This window comes from Melopsittacus undulatus, chromosome 11 (genome assembly GCF_012275295.1).
Source record: "Melopsittacus undulatus isolate bMelUnd1 chromosome 11, bMelUnd1.mat.Z, whole genome shotgun sequence".
Lineage (NCBI taxonomy): Eukaryota > Metazoa > Chordata > Aves > Psittaciformes > Psittaculidae > Melopsittacus > Melopsittacus undulatus.
Genome location: NC_047537.1, coordinates 21099815 through 21114903, shown reverse-complemented (window position 1 = coordinate 21114903; position 15089 = coordinate 21099815). Strand labels below are relative to the sequence as shown.

Here is a 15089-nt window from a genome sequence, read left to right as displayed (position 1 = left end):
AACAGCCGGTTCCATTTGTTCAGGGCACTGTATTTGTTGGATCATGTAAAACACAGTGACCAGTGGTGATGGTATAAAAAAAGTGATGAGCTTCTACCAAAGACAACAGTTTGAGGTCAGGGTTTTGGTTTAACGAATGGTGGCTCAGCCTTGTGAAAGGTTTTCAATGCAAATGCATCAAACATTTACAAATATTGTTGGGTTTGCCTGGAGTGGATAAATGGGTGTTTGTAATAGTCCACAGGGATCTGAAGCCCCATAACATCCTCATCTCGATGCCTAATGCCCATGGGAAGGTCAAAGCCATGATCTCAGACTTTGGCCTGTGCAAGAAGCTGGCAGTGGGCAGGCACAGCTTCAGCCGCCGATCGGGTGTGCCAGGCACCGAAGGGTGGATTGCCCCAGAGATGCTGAGTGAAGACTGCAAAGAGAACCCTGTAAGTGTTCATCTTTCTACGAGGTACCCTGGGAGAAGGCAGCACAACCAACGGGTGGCACATGGTTGCAGTCAGACTTTAAGACACACGGTACTTGATGCCTGGGCATTCATGCTGGCTTGCAGCTGAATATGTGATTCTGGAACGTTTTCTTATGCTCTTAGATGCAAAATTACCAATGATCGAAGTCTTCAGGGGGAAAACAATGTATTATTGCTATTAAAGGTTGTTTATTTGCAGACATATACCGTGGACATCTTTTCAGCTGGCTGTGTCTTTTATTATGTGATATCTGAAGGCAGCCATCCCTTTGGCAAATCTCTGCAGCGGCAAGCCAACATTCTGCTGGGTGCATACAGCCTGGAGTCTTTAAATGCAGGGAGACATGGTAAGAAAAGCTCGGTAACCATAAAGCACTGCAGCTTTAGTGAACTTTCCCCAGGTGCTTAAATGCCAACAGAAAGGACAGAGCTATGACCACAGTGATTGCCAGATTTGGCAGTACTGACAGTTGTACAGCTAATGTTACTCTTCAGGTAAAGCTCTTAAAGTTCATACCCCACAGCATCTCTTGGATACACAATCTGGAACCCTGTGAGCTTTACTGTACAGTTACTTAATGCATTTAAAGGGTAAGAAAGAGCTGAACTTTGATTTTCATAATCACACTGACATTGGTGGCTGCACAGCACATCTATACAGGCAGTGCTTGAGCTAGTGGAGCTAGTGCTCAGGGAGTAGAGAACATACTTTTCTGAAGTACAGAACATTTCCCAGCAGCCTGTTGTCACCCTTTTCCTTGCAGAAGACATAGTCGCTCGTGATTTAATAGAGCAAATGATAAGCATGGACCCTCAGAAACGTCCGTCTGCCAGCTGTGTGCTGAAACACCCCTTCTTTTGGAGTCTAGAAAAGCAGCTCCAGTTTTTTCAGGTTTGTTTTGACCTTTTCCATCTTTTCAAGTTGTAAAGATGCCTGTAGGCACCTTATTCAGGTCTTGAATTCAGTCTGTCTCCTACCTTTGTGGATGTTTGAGGTGACGGACTCCATAATGTTACTATGAGGAATGAAGAAGCAAAGGTGTAATAGCCAGGTGGTTATCATGTTCTACTCTGTGATGTATTGGTAGCATTATCCCAGAAACTTTTGTGTCCCAGTCCCAAGCATAGCATTACATATTATGAAGTAGAATCATAACCCCATTATCAGGACAATTTTAAATTGTTGGGGAAAAGCTGGAAATAAAACTAGAACTAACCTGAATGTCTCTTCTAGGATGTTAGTGACCGGATAGAGAAAGAAACTTTAGATGGCCCTATAGTCAAGCAGCTAGAAAAAGGTGGAAGAGAGGTGGTGAAACTGGACTGGAGAGAGCACATCACTGTCCCTCTTCAGACAGGTAATGGCCCTTTAATCTAGAGTAGCGCTTTGCTGACAATAAAGTATGTGTTTACGTGTCAGAACACACCCATGTGTGCACATGACTGTGGGCAGACAGACCTGACTTGAAGCCAGCAACTAAAAGTGCACCAAAGCACAAGAAGAAATCCTGTCATTTCTTTTGCAGATCTTCGAAAATTCAGATCCTACAAAGGAGGCTCCGTGCGGGATCTTCTGAGGGCAATGAGGAATAAGGTAAAGGACTTTGTTCCATAAGTAACACGCACACTACACTTCTGCCTCCATTTCCTGTCAGTCTGCCTGTCTTATCTTGATTGAGGTATTGAGCTCCTTTACAGTCAACTAGCAGGTGGTTACTTTGTCCATGGGAGACAGCTCTATTTAAAGAGGATCTGTGAATAGACCCTCTCTGACTGAGCATTTCCCTGTTCTTTTTTTCCCATACAGAAGCACCATTACAGAGAACTGCCTCCTGAAGTGCAAGAGACCCTGGGCTCCATTCCAGATGACTTTGTATGTTACTTTACAGCTCGTTTCCCTCAGCTGCTCCTACACACCTACCACGCTATGCACATCTGCTGCCACGAAAGACTCTTTCAGCATTACTATGATGAGGACTCCGCAGAGCTGAGCCTTACAGGAGACACTGTTTGAGATTAGGCGGATGGAATTTCCTTCTCTAGGACCAACATTCCAAGCACAGGGCTGTGACACAGGCCTACCTTTAGCAGGGAAAAGAGGGACCAAAGAGCTGAATTCTCTCTCTTTGAAGAAACCAAGCTTCCAAGAAGTGCCTTGTACCTCTGCCTGCGCTGGACCAGGAGATGGTGGGAGCCCAGGGAGCAAGTGGTAACCTCAGAAAAGCAATGAACCCTGGTGATGGAGTTATTCGCAAGATGGTAAAAATGGAGAGTAAAAGCTGGATATAACCATCACCCAATATCCCTGTACTGTTCTGATCTTATAGCTGATGTGTTTTACTACAAAGAATCAAATACAGTGATTGAAATCATAGCATTGCTAGGGACTGGGATCTGCAAAAGGAGCCTTTTAGTTGTAGCAACTCGCCAGAACCTGCCACTGCATTACTGCCAAGTTAAGCATTAGGCACACCACAGTGATCGTAAAGGGCTTTATGATTATCCAAATCTAGTAGGGAAGAGTACAATTTCTGCTTTATACTAACCTGGAAGTCAAGTCCCTCGTAGCTGAGCAGATGTGATGAAGTTATAAAGATGCTGACTTGAGAAAGCCTTTAAAGGTTTACCGTTTACCTTTGAAAATAAGCCCCATTGTTTAATTATCAAGCAGTATTTACAGAACAGCTTGAACTTGACTTAAATCGCAGTATCAGTTCGACCCAGTGACATTAGAGCAATACAGTGCTCCCAGCTGTGAGCTGCTCATGGTGGCTAACCATGGCTACACAGTGAGTGTCCTGGGCCTGTGAAGCCAGGAGCACCAGAGCCAGAAGTAAGACAAGTCCTGAGGAAAACGGAACTAAATATTAAACGCAGGGCCTCTCCTTGTTTCCTATGTGTGACAAAGCTATGAAAGAACTGCCCCCACCCCGTTCCTGTTTGCAGGTTGCAGATTACATCAAGCCTCTGGTTTTAAAGATGCAGTATTTCTTTTCATTGGCCCAAAAGCTGTGACAAAGCATTGATCGTGCAAAGAAGAAAGAAATGCTGAATTCTAATGGAAGTGGGGTGTTCTTTTACAATATATTTATTTAATGTATTTATATTTATTTAATTTTTACTACAAAGTGGTATTGGATCCAAGTGGTACAAGTACAAAGCATGCCAAATCAGTCTTAATTGGGTTTGTGTTGATACTTAATCATGTTATAACTGGAAGAGGAAAGCGATACTGCATCTTTCAGTGAAATTCATTAAAGGATAAATTACAAAGTGGGAATTTGTATGGCTGAGCCATTATGTCTTACCAATAATCGACAGTACTGTAGGTACTGTACATATGGACAGTATGACTGGGTACGTACAGCTACTTTGTGGGAAGTTTTCTTTCCTCATTTTACAATGTACAAGATGCCAATGGTGTAAATTACCCATTTCTAAAGTTTGAAGCAAACCAATGGTAGTTTTACCTAGGAAGAGTCAAAGCCTATTTCATATTTTTATACTCCTCATGTAAAGCTCTTTTGTAAACCTACTAAATAAAGACTTGTACTCAGATTGGAAAAACAACACTGCTGCTGTCAGTGCTGGGGTGTGCCCATGGCAATGAGCCACTGGTGCACATGCGGCCAGCACAGCTTTGGAACCAGGCCTGGAGAGAGCCACAGAGGAAGGAGATAAGAAGGTGCCACTGCTGCGCAGGGCTTGCAGCCACCAGGTCCTGTCCCAGCACAGGGGCTGCTGCAGGAAACTACACACAAACACACGCTGACACAGACAGGGACAACACATGGACCAAGACAAGGGACAGAGGAAGGAGGGATGGAGGGACAATGGACAGACAATAAACTAATGGGCAGATGAAGAGACAGAATGACAGGTGGTACGAAAAAGAGATGAACAAGCAGACTAAAGGGCAGATGGACTGACTGAATGTCTGTCCATCTGCCAGTCCATCTGTCTGCCTGTCCATCCATCAGTCCAGTCCATCTGTCTGCCTGTCTGTCCATCTCTCTCCCCCATCCCTCTGTTCTTCTCTCCATCTTTGTCCTCTCTTGTTGGTTTGTCCATCAGTCCATCCATTTGTATCTGTCTATCACTGTCTAGCTGTCCGGCCATCTCTTGGATAGACAAACAGATGGACAGATGCATGGACTAACAGAAGGACAGACAGACGGACTGACAAGCAAATCAACATGCAGACAGACAGGGAGGACAATGGACTGACAGTGGACAGGATGGAGGGACGGACAGATGAAGGACAAACGGATGAAAGGACAAAGATGGACAAAGGACATACAGATGGATAGGGTGAGGACAATGGACAGAGGAATGGTGAAATGGATGTACCAACAGAAGGACATAGAGATGGATTGGTGGACCAATAGAGGGACAGATGGACTTAGGCAAAAAGACAGACTGATGGATGGAAGGATGGACACAAAAACAGAGGGGATGGATGAAGGATGGATGGACAGAGAGAGGAGAGACAGATGGACAAACAGCCAGACTGACAGACAAATCAACCAAGAGAAGGACATACAGAAATGGATGGATGGACAGAGTGACTGATGGACAGACTGACAGAGAGAGGAAAAGATGGGTAAATGGGTGGATGGAAAGACTGATGGTTGGACAGACAGATACATGGACTGATGGACAGAGACAGAAAAATAGATGGAAGGACAGATGGACAGACTGATGGACAAACTGACAGAAGGACAGACAGACTGATGGGCAAACAGCCAGACTGACAGACAAACCAACCAAGAGGAGGGCCAAAGAGACTGACTGACAGATGGAAGGATATACAGAAAGACGGATAGAAGGACTGACGGATGGATGGACAAACCAGCAGAAGGACAGACAGATGGACTGATGGCCAGACTGACAGACCAACCGAGAGAAGGACACACAGCAAGATGGACGGAAAGACAGATGGATAAATGGATGGAAAGAAAGGTGGACAGACAGACAAACTGCCAGACTGATGGACAAACCAACAGAGATGACAGAAAGATGTATGGATGGATGGACTGACAGAAGGATGGACAGACTGATGGACAGAGAGAAGTATGGACAGACGGGTGGATGGACAGAAAAGGATAAACATAATGACAGACAAGTGAATGGACAGGCAAACCAATGGACAAGAAGGATGAACAGATGGAGTGATGGGCAGGGAGAGAGGGACAGGCTGACACACAGAGGGATGGAGAAGCAGACTGAAAGAGGGACAGACTGACAGATGGACGGAGACAGACACATAGACATGTATAAACAAAGACACAGATGCAGGGATGGACACACGAGATAGGCAAACAGATGCACACCTTGACATGGACAGCCCCCCCCCCCCTTACCTGCTTGTTCTGGGAGCACTGACCCTCCCTGCAGGCCAGGATCACTTCCTTGTTCTAACAGGCCCCAAGGCGGTGACCAGCCCTGATACACACACCTAGGAGCAGTGACACACTCCAACCAGATGCCAGCGTGTTGTGAAACGGGGTTCTAAATAACCATGTGATTTACAGGAAAGCTAAAGCCTGTGAGCCCCCCCCCCGTAGTAAGTTCTGCTGTTCCATTCCTGCCTGTGTGCTGCTGATAGAGCAGTGAGGGTTGGATCTACTTGACCCAACCCAAACCAACCACACCCTTCCCGGCACAGGAATCCAGGCGGGGAGCAAGGATGAGTGGGGAAGGCAGCACCATCCAGCACCACCAGCACTGCTGAGAAAGAGACGGGCAGCGGAACACGGATGTTCCTCTAGAGCAGCTCCCCTACCTCCTGCTGGGTGGTAGCAGCACTGTTGCAGACCCACAGAGCACTGCAGGTATCCACAGGGCTCAGACTCCTTTCCCTGCGGTGCACTGATGCACGTTGGAACATCCTCCCTGGGCTCCTCTGGAAACCATCTCGCTGGAGGCAGGATCGGGCAGTCCGGAGCACTGGAGACAGTTGTTACCTGCAGGCTTGACAAGGTGAGCGCGGGTGCTGCTGCATGGGAGGTGAGGGGGTGACCGGTTATTCTCAGCCTGGCAAGCCCCAGAAAAGCCACTATCTGCCCCCATGGTCCCTTCCCCGGCACCACACGCACCCCGGCCCCTCCGGCTATATCCCACCCGGGGAAAGCGCTGCTCAGCAGCAGAAAACGGGACTGCCCGAGCTGCTTGGGTGCTTGCTGGGCCATGTGGACACCCCTGTCCCCACAGATTCAGGCCCCATCCCTGCCCAGCCCCACAGCCACAACTGTACCTGGCCCCACTGGAGTGCATGCAGGCTGCGGGGGCACCCCCCCCCCCCCCGAACTGCTCTTACAACCATGCGGGAGTAGACACCACCCCCCCCCCCCCCCCCCCCCCAGTTTCTGGTTCCCCACTAGTTTCGTTTTCCCACCAGTTTCGTTTTCCCACCAAGCACCACCCCAGCGGCTGCCGTCACAGCAGACGAGCGCTGGGAGGGGGATCCTCCATCACTGCGAGCACAGCCCCGGGAGGGGCTGCGGGGGCCAAGGCACCAAAAGGCCACTACTGAAGGGACATTCTTGGTCCCTTTCACGGCGAAGGCTGCAGCAGGAGTCAGGGCTCCATTTCCTGCCCTGTTTAGCGAACCTCAGAGAACACCACTGCCGCCTCCCGCACATCAGAGCAGTCCCGTGGCAGGCTCCCACAAGCTGTCTTCCCTGTAAGCATCAGTCAGCACTGTGAATGCACACTTGCTCGTTCTCTGTAGCATCCCCCGTTCTCCTGGGTCCTGCATCTCCCCCCACCACCTGCTGCACTCACCTCTTGCCAAGAGGTCCTGGCCCGTGTCTGCTCGCTGCATTCCCTCAGTTACAACTTCCGTACTTTGACCTTGTGCAGAGCCCCACAACCGCCTTTTACACTGGCTGTACTGGTCACTGCTCTTCCTGCATTTTAAGTCAGTCAGTGAGTGGCACTGCTGTACCATAAGCTGGAAGGATGGAACTGGCTGTTCTATAGCCACCTACTGAACCTGCACACAGAAACCACCACACACCACTGTGACCGTTGTTACCTAGTCCATAGCTCAGTGATGGCCAATGCTGACGTCAATCAGATACTCCTGGTGTGATGCTGAGAAAGCAAACGTAACATGGTCTGTCGTGCAGTACAGTCAATCTCTGTATCCCTGTAACCAGAGCCTGAGCAAGGCAGAGGTAATGTATCAGGCAAGGACACCCCACTTAAAAAGTAAAATCTTGTGGGGTTGGGCAGCAATTTGAACAGCTTACTGGTAAATCCAGTGAGCACCAGAGCTAGGGGGGAGGTTGGGAAAACCGAACAGATAACATCAGTTTTAACACGGGAATGTTAACTGTAAACCTGAACACAGGTATTTTTTCTCCCCCTCTAGGGTTTGGTTCTCTAACAGCAGGACATCCCTCATCAAAGGCAATGGGTATGTGATGCTCTTGCAAAGTGTCTAAAAAGCAATTTGCTTTTTAATATTTGCATTTTAAATGTTCATGTCTAGTGGGGAAACTGATCAGTACTCTTGACATCACCATAAGGATTGCATTGATTCTACCTTCATAAAAATAAACAGGCTCAGGTGGGTAAATGACCTACCTCAAAAACCTTGAGAACTCATTCCTGTCAGTTCTGATAACCTCATCCCATCATTCCCTTCAAAATAAATATTCCTGGTTATTTACACAACTCCCTTTGAGGATCACTCCCAAGCCCTCCGCATGATTTCCCCCTTCACTGATTTGTTAATCTTGCAGCACTGCCCAAGACTGCTTTTAATTAATGTTAAGGTTGGGTTTAGTCATCAGAACTGACACACGTGAGAGGACAAAGTCTCTCACTGTGACTGGTAGAAAGAATCTTGCATTGGATATGGTCAGTCTTGCAAGAATCATGCTGCCTGTGACATACATTGACATGTTCTTAGCTTGCATTACTAATACATAACTCTTAACTTCCAGACTACAGAACATTACATACGAGCAAATGGGATGAGAATCACGTCCAGTGTTGGCTGGAATCTATTGGAATCAAGAAAGAGTATGTAGAAAAACTACATGAGGAAGAAGTGACAGGTCCAGCACTAATGGAACTGGATGACTCTTTCCTCAAAGGCATAGGTATGAAGGCAGGCCAAATCCACATGCTAATCCGCAAGAGGAATGAACTTCTGCAGCTCCAGGAAAAAGCACAGCAAGGCAAGAGCTCCAGCAGCAAAGCAGCCGACAAAACCAAAGCACAGACAGAGCCGGTAAGCTCCACAGATGCCTCTCCTCAGGATAAACCCAGCAGAGACCACAGAGCTGCTGCTTCCAGCAAGAAGCAAAGAAGGAGCTTCCAACTTAAACATGGTGATGATGAATTTTTAGAACTCAGCAACTGTCGACCATTTAAAAGTCGAGATATGAATTTTAAATATGTGAAAGACAGAGTTCTTGCTCCGGAATCAGGAGTCTGTGATCTGATCACTCCTTGCCATGAATACAAATCTTTTGCCATCGCTGCAGAACTGAACAAAAATCAACTGAAATCAAAGTTTGCCTGTGAAGTGATACGATTTGCTTCAGCCTGCATGAACATTCGCACAAATGGCACCATCCATTTTGGCATCATGGACAGTGTTGAGGACAAGGGCTACAAACATGGGCAGATTGTTGGTGTGAAGGTCACAGAGCAGGAATGCTACGTTGATGCATTAGATCATATAGAAAAGTGTTTTCAAGAAAATGAACGAGAAATTGCAAGGAAATGTATTCACGCTCCTGTTTTTGTTGAAGTGATTTCAAAGGACTCTAAGGACCAAAGGTTTGTGGTGGAGGTTGACATTGAACCCACATCCACTTTAGTAAAGAACAGCTTTTTTGAAGTATATTTGCCAAAATACAATGAAGAGAGCCAGAAGGTGATTCTGACAAAAGAGAAAGCTATCTATCAGAGACTGGGAGCCAAGTCTGAACCAGTGAAACCCAACAATCTTGCTACTTTTATTCGGGGTATACAAGATAGGGATGTGCAAAGAGAAAGAGCTGAGCTCTCCAGCACAGAAGTACATGTAGAAGTATCTCAAAACTTAGGAAGGAAGTTAGCCATTCTACTTAATGATGGCAAAAGCTACATGGATGATTCCCTGTGGTACATCCTTGTCACAAACAGATGTGAAAAGGATAATCTGACCTATATCAACTTCTTAATGCACTTGAACATCTTCTGTGTCTTTGACTTCGATGAACATTCCAACGTGTCAGGGCTGTACAGCAAGTACAAAAAACACCACGCAACAAGGGCTTATTTTTTACAGGATTTCTCCAATGAAAGCAAGACTGGAAACCCTGCCTCTCAGAAACATCTGTGCCTGTTTGACCAGACCAGCTGGGTGTTCTGCAACGGGCGCAGCGACTTCCTTGGGGAGGAAAAACCTTGTGATGAAAATACGTGGATTAGAACAAGGAAAAAATACCTGAAGAAAGCAATTACTCGTATCTGTGACGAGATCCTGCCCAAGCGGTCTTTCATTGTGCTCTTCCTGTTGCTATCACCAGTGCAGAAAACACTTGTGGATACTTTCCAGGAATTCTACACAGAGATGAATGGTACAGAGTACATTGTTTGCATTGCAGAGTCCAAAGAAAATTATGAGAAGTGGGCTAATCTAGCTCAGGCAACCTGCAGCATTGAGACACTGGAACAATGCAGCGTTGTGGGCATGAAGCTAAGTCACGTAGATGCCACCATCCAAGCAATGCTGCCTTCAACAGCACAACCCAGACACCTGCCAGTTTCTACTAGAGGGCTATGCACCCTTCCCTTGCTGGAAGAAGAGAAACTCTTTTCCCTAGAAATCCTTTGTGTTGACCAATGTGATGATATCAAATTAGATCATTTGACTGAAAAAGAAATACAAGAAATAGAACAAAATTTTTACAAAGGAAGAAAAATCATCTGGGAAAACTTGTGGCTCGCTGACAAAAGGCGATGTGGGGAGATCATTGAACGTGAAGCATGCAAAGATGCCTGCAAACTGCTGGATGACATTTTACAAGGAAGCAGACACGACTGTTCTGTGCCTAAACTGAAGGTGTTTCACCACCCTGGAAGTGGTGGGAGCACAATCGCACGGCAAGTTCTGTGGAAAAGAAGAAAGGACTTAAGATGTGCTGTTATCAAAACCTCATATTCACCTGCAACTGTCTGCGAGCATGCACTTGTATTAAGAGACTATGAAGAAAAAGAGATCAGTCATTGTCTTCCTGTGCTTCTCCTGATTGAAGATTATGAAGAAGACTATCTAGAAGAACTAAGGAATGAGTTAATGGATGCTGTAACAACAACAAGGCAAGTAATTTCCCCCAGACCTAACTTCATCCTCATGTGCTGCAGACGATCCAATGATCCCGAAAGGCTTTGCAAGGCTTCTCCACTGGACACAGTTGCTGTCACTCACAAGCTGACAGACTCAGAGAAAAGTCTGTTCAGAACCAAACTTGAAAAACTGAAGCAGAAAGATGTCAAGCCCGAATTCATACTTACATTCGTCCTGATGTGCGAGGAGTTCAATGAAACATACGTGAGAGACTTCGTAGGGCACATACTACAAGACATAGACCGTTCTTCTCGTGATACGTGCCTGATGCGCTATGTGGCTTTGCTTAATTTTTATGTACCTAATTCATATATTTCACTGTCACACTGTGAGGCTTTTCTGGGACTTGGGGCATATACGGAGAGTAAATTAAGAGCATATGATTTTAAAAGTCACTTGAGTGAACAAGTAAGAATGATTTTTATCGAGCTAAGGGAAAGCACCACCTATATTTCATCTGTTCGGATAATACACTGTCTGGTTGCAAAAGAAATTCTGCATCAGCTTTCAGGGAATGAACCTCAAAGTCAACTTGCAATGACTCTTCTTCAGGAAAAGCCACTCTTTGAAAACAGATTTGGAAGAGAGGAATTCATAAAGTTCATCAGAGATCTGTTTATTCGACGTGATAAAAGAAGCAGGGGTGACGCTACTGACACTCTGTTCTCCCCGTTCATTGAACATGTCTGTAAAGCTGAAGACTGTGAAAAAGCTATAGCTATTTTAAAAGCTGCCTATGAGGTCTTTCGAGAAGATCCCTTTTTTGCTCAGCAGCTTGCCAGACTACATTACAACAATGAAAAGTTTGAAGATGCAGAACACTGGGCAGGGGTTGCAAAATCTCGCATGCCAAATGATTCTTATATTTTAGATACAGAAGGTCAAGTCTACAGGAAATGGTTTAGTTTCACTGTGGACAAAATGAAACAGGAGGACACTGCCCAGAGCATCATTCAAAAGATAGAAATTGCACTTAAAGCTATGAAATGCTTCAGGGCTGCACAACAGGCTGCAAAAGCAGAACATGACAGTATGAACAACGCTGGCTATTTTGGAGAAGTAGAAGTCGGATGCCGCCTCCTTAAATTCCTGTCCACACTTGATGTATTTCACAGAGATTCACAGGGGGAATACTCGGAGCTTGTGAAATACCTGATCACAGATTACATTCCTAAGGACATTGAAAAAACGTGGGCAAAGCTTCACTCCCGCTTAAAAGGCTTACGGCAGAACCTGTACAACTCTCTGGAATGGATTTCAGAAGACTTAAGTTATTTCCAAACAGACAAAAACCAAGAGAAGGACGAAGAAGATGAAAGAGATGAAAAGGAAGAACAAATTTATAACCCCAGAAAATGGCTAAAAAGACAGGCTGAGGTATATGCCAGGTTCTTCATTTCAACATCACTTATGGAGAACAGCAACAATGCCCTCGAGACCCAGCTGATGAGACGCATGAATATTTATAAGAGTGGTGGAGGTAATGTCACCAATATCCTGTCATTCTTAACAGATAAGAAAGAGGTCAGGTCAGCTGAAAAGCTAGAAAATATCCTTAGCTTCTATACAGAAAATCCACTTCGGGACAGGCTGGAGGACAACGATCTAATCAATTACATCTTGTGCCACATCACATTATCGTGCTTAGCACCAGGATCAGCTAAACTTCTTCCAGTGCAAACTCTTCGTGTCCTCAGTACAAGATTCTTCAAGGGAAAAAGATCCTTTCCAGCAAGTGCCCATTTTCTGCTCACCTTGTTGTACTGGCCAGATGAGGCCTTAGACAAAGATCCTAACCCAGACAAAGATGAAATTCTAAACTCAGCCCTTCAAACCCTGAAACGTTTATACGACATTAAGATGAAGGATGTTCCTACCAGAAAGAAAAGAATCTACACCCCCTTTTTCCTGGGAAAGGGTTATGGCTTAGGTAAGATTGTGCACAAAAATAAAATTGATAAATTAATTAGTGGGTCTTTAGATGAGAAGAGAATGAAATGGCTCCATGGAACTGTATGGAACATTGCCAAGATCCGTGACATCCTCAAAAGAGTTTCTGGCTGGACCAAGGACCGAAATCTATTTATACGTGGTCATGTGAAGGAGCTTTCTATCTTGCCACTCCATCGTGATTCAGTGCCCCCTGGAAATGAAAATGTGACCTTCTATTTAGGCTTTTCATTTAAGGGTCTTGTTGCTTTCAATATCAAGGTTGAAAATAACTCACCCATCAGCAGAACACTAGGTATTTAGTATGTTTGTGGTGCCTACTGCACTGTTGGAAGATACAGCACTGTCGTCACATTTAAACCAAGCGGGCTGTACTGGCTGAACACCAGGCAGCAAAGTAATCACACCTAACTACTACAATGATGACCAAATACCTGAAAACATCTGAAACCTACTAGTAAAAATACACCTTGAAACAGAAGACTTTGATAGTTTTGGAGTCCCCAAAAGCAACATACTTCACTCAGTAACATGTACCATGTATGAAATCTGCCAATCGCCACTAAAGGAACACAATAAGCAATTTTTAAGCCAACTTTTTACACATGACAATTCTCAAATTTTGCATCACTCTTACACTGCTTTTCCATGTAAATATTACAAACCATACCTGTATCTGGAGAGAGGTGCAGACACAACCCAGCAACAGAACAATCACGGCAAAAAAAGATTATATCTAAGCATTGTTATGATTTCACAGACCAAATGACTCCTGCACTTAATATTTAAGTGTCCACATACTACAGGACCAAATCTCTCTAACTGCAAACAGAGATATGCTTGAAAATATTGTCTGGCCTGATTTAGTAACATAAAATACGCAAAGGAGTTTTTTGTGACCGTTGGGTCTGCAACCATCATGTCCTTTTAAGCTTCTCATAACAAAGGTGCCTGTGGAGACAGTGTTCTCACAGGAGAATGGATATTTGGTACATGAGCTCTGAATAACTCCGAGGGATACAGCAAGGCCGTGGGAGGCCTGAGGAAGCTTAAGCAAGCAAGATAAGGAGAAGCTGTAATTCACTGAGTTATGAGAACTGTGGACTGTTGGCAAGCTTTCGAGGTCAAGTTCTCACAGCTGTGCTTAACCAATTATATGTTAGTCACTAAGGGTCTTCTAGACAAGTATCCAATCATGATATGCCAAATCGCTGTAGGTGTGTGTAAGCAATAGTATATAAGGAGTTAATGCTTTGCAATAAATGGCTTTTTGTCTGATCACACTGATCTCTGACTGAGACCGTTCCACGGCAGGTGCCTGCTCTTTCTAGAGTTTTACATTGTTGACAATATTGTGACTAAAATTTCCAGCTAACCTGTCATGTGGCTTAAGTTTTACTCTAATAAACATTCTTTACAAAGAATTACTGTTTCTATGTGAGCTTAAATTACCCTACCTGAAGATGCAGTTCTAACAGTCGCAAGGTATGATTTGGATTTTCCAATTTCGGCCAAGATTTGGGGCACAGCAAGAAACTATAGGAGGGACTGCAAGCCACTGTGAATTCAGAACAAACAGGATCAAAACAAAGATTATTCTATCTAGGCAAAACATTCACACTATGGCCTCAGGAAGTAGAAACAAAGTTTGCCACTGCTGGCCAGGCCATATCAGTCTCTTTCCCTTGCCTTCCATGTGGGAGACTCCACAGCAACGTAAACCCTTGCAGGGTTTGGCCAAGAGGGTTCATCTTGTAACTTGTTTTCTGCCTTCAGACACCCGATTCAATACTGTAACTAGCCCTTGCGCCCTGCAGCCCATACTACTGCCAACTCTCCAGTCTTTCTTTTTGAGGCGTAAGTAGGGGTGTTGCTTTGCAAATATACCCATTTCTACCTCTTACAAGCTAAAGGCTTAGATCCGAATGCTTCACTTCATTAGATGAACATCCTCCCCCTGTGCCCTGCAGAAAACAAATAAAAGTATAAACATACAGAATAGCACTCAGGCTCCCATAGTGCAAAATTAGCTGCTGAGGCTTACAGTGCAGAAAGTACAGACCCATCCTTCTTACTCCTTACCCAGTCAAACTCCCCAGGTCTGGTAAGTGAAACCTGGGAGTACTTCAACCAGCCAGAAACACACAACCCCCATTGCTCCAGCCAGCTTTTAGGACAAAGCAGTTCTCCTGTTTTTCAAATACCCAAATTTCCATAGAGCCAAAAGGGACAGAGGTCAAACTCCAATGAAGGGCTCATGTAAAGCAGCAGTCTTCCCTAAAGGGTCCTCTACTTGCTCCTCATTAC

At 45.2% G+C, this 15089-nt stretch overlaps 2 protein-coding genes across 3 annotated transcripts in view; both read left to right on the top strand.

The window, feature by feature from the left end:
- Positions 1 to 4036, top strand: part of ERN1 (endoplasmic reticulum to nucleus signaling 1) — a 32181-nt gene extending 28145 nt beyond the window's left edge. For both annotated transcript variants that reach the window (XM_034067450.1, XM_031046364.2), the window contains 6 exons: positions 238 to 437; positions 678 to 825; positions 1243 to 1370; positions 1713 to 1836; positions 2005 to 2072; positions 2286 to 4036. In XM_034067450.1, coding sequence (XP_033923341.1) covers positions 238 to 437; positions 678 to 825; positions 1243 to 1370; positions 1713 to 1836; positions 2005 to 2072; positions 2286 to 2492 — 875 coding nt within the window. In that variant the 3' untranslated portion in view covers positions 2493 to 4036. The remainder of the gene's footprint in view (positions 1 to 237; positions 438 to 677; positions 826 to 1242; positions 1371 to 1712; positions 1837 to 2004; positions 2073 to 2285) is intronic.
- Positions 4037 to 6070: 2034 nt separating this feature from the next.
- LOC101868474 (sterile alpha motif domain-containing protein 9-like) lies at positions 6071 to 13858 on the top strand. The gene is made up of 3 exons (XM_034067645.1): positions 6071 to 6460; positions 7857 to 7901; positions 8434 to 13858. Exons 2-3 carry the CDS (start codon positions 7898 to 7900, stop codon positions 13083 to 13085), a joined length of 4656 nt encoding a protein of 1551 aa, XP_033923536.1. The 5' UTR covers positions 6071 to 6460; positions 7857 to 7897; the 3' UTR covers positions 13086 to 13858.
- The last annotated feature ends 1231 nt before the right edge of the window (positions 13859 to 15089 follow it).